General features: G+C 40.9%; 1 protein-coding gene across 1 annotated transcript in view; it reads left to right on the forward strand.

The window, feature by feature from the left end:
* The window catches only part of tcp1 (t-complex 1), a gene marked incomplete at its 5' end in the record, with an annotated part of 7456 nt that overhangs the window by 1153 nt on the left and 1556 nt on the right, over nucleotides 1-4747 (forward strand). The window contains 8 exon segments of the mRNA XM_014009993.1: nucleotides 666-763; nucleotides 858-968; nucleotides 1068-1249; nucleotides 1463-1589; nucleotides 3457-3632; nucleotides 3724-3847; nucleotides 4002-4194; nucleotides 4274-4437. Of these exon segments, the coding sequence (XP_013865447.1) occupies nucleotides 666-763; nucleotides 858-968; nucleotides 1068-1249; nucleotides 1463-1589; nucleotides 3457-3632; nucleotides 3724-3847; nucleotides 4002-4194; nucleotides 4274-4437 (1175 nt within the window).

The raw sequence follows: 4747 nt of genomic DNA on the forward strand, positions 1-4747 counted from the left end.
CAATAACGGTAACAACAGCTTTTTGAAAAGTTTAGTTTTTTTTTAAATACATTAAAAAAAACTACAAAATATAATTTATTAAAGTGCAAGTTAAAATATAGTTGTATCTGCAACTGTATTTGATAATGTTTTGAACGTTTAAAATACTGCATCACAGAACCGGAAGCTGTACTTCATATAAGTGACAAACTTTGGCCTTTTTTTTTTTTATTTATTAAAGTGCAAGTTAAAATATAGTTGTATCTGCAACTGTATTTGATAATGTTTTGAACTTTTAAAATACTGCATCACAGAACCAGAAGCTGTACTTCATTTAAGTGACAAACTTTGGCCTTTTTTTTATTTTTTGGCATCCGTACATTTTTGCTTCTACTTTTCATTAAAAATAAGTTTCCATTCTCGGCAGGTTTCTAAGGTTCTTCTTCTACGTATTAAAAACAGTTGTTAAGCAACTGAGTGGCGCACTACTGCTACTAGTGGTGAGGAAGTGTATTGTACCTCATTCAAAATCAATGCGGCCCAAAGTTAAAAACTGTTGTTCTTTTGAGGCCCTCAAGGTGGCGCTCGCGGCCCACATCTCTGTTCTAGAGGCAGGCAAAACAACTGTTTTCACAGATCACACAGTCTGTGTTTCATGTTGGACTTTGTGTGCGTCTTTATTAAAGGTAATTCTTGCTGCAGAGTTTTTAAAGAGTGCCGATGAGCTGGTGAAGCAGAAGATTCACCCTACGTCCGTCATCAGCGGATACCGTCTGGCCTGCAAGTAAGACGAGTCCGAGGAAAACGTTCTTTGTTGAGATTTGATAAAAGACCATCTTGAAATCTGATGAGCTAACRACGTCTTTTCTAAATTGCAGAGAAGCGGTGCGCTACATCAACGAGAATCTGACCATCGGGACGGATGACCTGGGCAGAGAATGTTTAATCAATGCAGCCAAGACCTCCATGTCCTCCAAAATCATTGGAGTGTATCCTGAATGCGTGTTTTTAGATCAGTATTGGAGCCTTTATTTTCCTCAACAGAAAGCAACTTTCTCACATTTATCRCCTTAACTTTGAGCCGTCAGTGATGCCGACTTCTTTGCTAACATGGTGGTGGATGCTGCCCTGGCTGTGAAGTTCACAGACAGCAAAGGAGTGGCCAAGTATCCCATCAACTCGGTGAACGTGTTGAAAGCCCACGGCCGCAGCCAGAAGGAAAGCTTCCTGGTTAACGGATACGCACTGAACTGCACGGTCGGTTCACAAGGTAAACAGGAAACATGGCGTTCAACTCCCATTTAATTTGCTGCCATGTCTTTGTTGGTGACGTGTGCAGCGATACGCGTGGGAGACAGTAAACTGGCACCGAAAGGAACTGAGTTACAGTGATGTGTAAATTGTGACCCTCCTTTTGGCCRGACAATTTAAAATAAAAGGGACAGTCTTTGTTTATATTATGTAACACATATTATGTTTGCAGGGATGGTGAAGCGGGTTGTAAATGCCAAGATAGCTTGCCTGGACTTCAGCCTGCAGAAGACCAAAATGAAGCTGGGGGTCCAGGTCATTATCAACGACCCAGAGAAGCTCGACCAGATCAGACAGAGGTAGGTTATGGATTGCTTTTTTTGTTTTTTTATTCTTGGCGTTCTCGAGTTTACACATKTTTCCTCCAATTTAAATTTGCTGTGATGGAGGCAACAAACATCCACAGCTTCTCCTCAGTGAGCTGCAGGAACATTACCGTGAGCTGGATACAGTTTGTAGATGTATTTTTGTAGGGATGATGACTCRATAAATAAACAAATCTAGCTCGACCAGATATGTAACAAAGATTTCTCTGGACCTAAAAAAAAGGTGCAGCTTTTACTTCAAAGTACTTGTGACATGCTTATTCTTCAAGTACAAAAAGTCAAAGAAAACCTCTTTATATTTAAGAAAGTTGGGATAATACACACGATTTAACCCATTTTGTCCCATAACTGGCAAAGTTTCTTTTGAACTTGGTTCAGCCAAAGTGAAACAGGAAGTGACATCAAAGGGGAACTCTTAACAAAGAARACTCTGGTCTTTGTTTATTGAAACAATATTAKTTGAACTYTGACTCTTCATCTCTCTKATAGTGACTCAAAATAATCTTWAAGGAGACCAATWATGKGTCCTAGAAATKTTTATGGTATGTGTGTGGGCTATCCAGACCATGTTCGACCATGTTTACAACAACACCTAATTTCCCTCTGGGATCAATAAAGTATTTTTGAATTGAATTGAATTGAATTCATTCAGTTTAATGCACAAAATAATTCTCAGATAATAAAATTTCCCATTTTCTAGTTCTGCCTGCTCTGACTTCCTTCAGAAGAGCTGTTTATGTTAATGAGCTCTGTTGGTAATGCCCTCCAAAAGTCTGTTGACATTAACTCCGCCCTCCAAAGCCAGCGTTTACGTTAGCATGGCTAATAATAGCAGAAGCTCCGTTGTACAACCATATGAGACCCAGAGGCAGAGTCGGTCCCAGTTTCTTTTTCTTTTTTTTCTCCCTCCTCTGCTCTGCGCTCTCTCTGCATGCTGTTACCAGAGCAGGGAGCAGCAGCGGTCAAAATACCTCAAACTCGAACAAATAGGCTTTAACAAGGCTTTAATAAGCTAAACATTAGAGGTACATGAGAAAACGTGTTCATAACAAACAAAAGTAAATAATTAAATTGTGTGCCAGTCTCAAACCCTGGTCTCCCACTCTCTGGTCCAACACTCTACCCATTGCCCTACTGGAGGCTTGTTGTGAAATGAGCTGCGCATTACACAACACCATGACAGCTTTTTATACTGAGGAGGTGGAGTCTCACCCGGGGGTTGCTGGGTAAGGGGCTGAAACTGTGACGTCGCAAAATAACGGAAGTATAAAACTTGTCGTTAATATACATTAAAAATACATTACTTACAGTAAATATGCCCCTGGGTGCATTTTTTTGGGTCCTAGGACTGTTTTTTTTTTTATTTTAAGAAGTACATACCCAAAGTTTAGTAAAAAAAAGCTTTAAAAAGTGAATTTTGCATAATAGGTCACCTTTAAGTTCTGCTGAGAGTAATGTTAGAGATTCCTTAGTTTCTTTTGTTTTGATCCAGACAACTTGTAATCGAAAGCTAATGTTAGCACTGAACATCAACTGGATGTAAATATACGGCAAGCCAGGAGTGATAAAATAAAGAAACGTGCCTCAGACACGCACAAGACCCCGTGGGGAGAATYGATCTCATGTGAATCCAAGATCGATTAAATATTTTATTTATTTATTTTTTGCCCAGCACTTTTTTGTATTTGGAACCAGACTTTATGACAAAAGTAGTTAATTATTTTTCCCCCCACTTTCAGCCCTGATCTTTATTGCATTCTATAAATAATAATAAAACCCAAAGATTGATTTATTTAATTGAATTTTCAGTGTAAATGGTGATAATGTTTGGTTGTTTCAGGGAGTCTGATATCACCAAGGAGAGGATCCAGAAGATTTTAGCATCAGGAGCTAACGTTGTTTTGACCACCGGTGGCATCGACGACATGTGCCTCAAGTACTTTGTGGATGTTGGCGCCATGGCAGTTAGACGGGTTCTCAAAAAGGACCTGAAACGTATCGCCAAGGCAACAGGAGGTAAAACATGAGTCTGGATGTTCTCATGTCAGGTTTATCCTCCTCTATCACCAACCTAAAATAATAAGTTTGTGAATGTTTGTGCTCGCAGCCATCGTCTGCTCCTCGCTGTCTAATCTGGAAGGAGAGGAAACTTTTGAAGCCACGATGCTCGGCCAGGCGGAGGAGGTTGTGCAGGAACGAGTCTGTGACGATGAACTCATTCTCATCAAGAAGTAAGCTGACAACAAGTTCTGTCTTCAGCCGTCTTTGATTTCAAATAAAATACGTACAGAATGTGAAGATTTCAAACTTGGTAGAATAACCAACCAGAGCTTAAAAAAAAACCGCAGCTTTGTTTCTAAATCTCTAAACTYGTCGTCCCCTCAGCACCAAAGCTCGCACGTCGGCCTCCATTATTCTGCGTGGCGCCAACGACTTCATGTGCGACGAGATGGAGCGCTCGCTGCACGATGCTCTGTGCGTCGTCAAGAGGGTCCTCGAGTCCAAGTCTGTGGTACCTGGAGGCGGCGCCGTGGAGGCAGCTCTGTCAATTTACCTGGAGAACTACGCTACCAGCATGGTGGGTTTAGCCTGTTAGCCTTCAGCTGGAAATCCCTGCTGAAGCCGTTGTTYTCATCTTTTGTTTTTTTTTTCTTCAGGGTTCCAGGGAGCAGCTGGCTATTGCAGAGTTTGCACGTTCTCTTCTCGTCATCCCCAAAACGCTGGCTGTGAACGCAGCGCAGGACTCCACTGACTTGGTGGCCAAACTGCGAGCTTTCCACAACGAGGCGCAGGTCAACCCTGAACGCAAAAACCTCAAATGGTGAGTTTAACACAGACGTGGGCAATCCTGGTCCTGGAGGGCCGCAGCCCTGCATGCTTTACTTGTTCCTCCGCTCCAACACACCTGATCTGAAGGAATAGATGATTATCAGGCTTCTGCTGTACGGAGGACCAAAACTGACAGGAATAAAAGCAGAATTATATGAACCACTAAATAAAATGCACCAATTAAATTAAAAAAGGAGAACTTTAAATCCTGTTTTATATTTTGACTTTCATATTTATTTTCCAGGTTAGTTCCAACAATTTAGTCTACATATTTGAACACAATTTAAATTTTACTATTTTTT

The sequence above is a fragment of the Austrofundulus limnaeus genome, unplaced genomic scaffold, assembly GCF_001266775.1.
Source record: "Austrofundulus limnaeus strain Quisiro unplaced genomic scaffold, Austrofundulus_limnaeus-1.0 Scaffold64, whole genome shotgun sequence".
Classification (NCBI taxonomy): domain Eukaryota; kingdom Metazoa; phylum Chordata; class Actinopteri; order Cyprinodontiformes; family Rivulidae; genus Austrofundulus; species Austrofundulus limnaeus.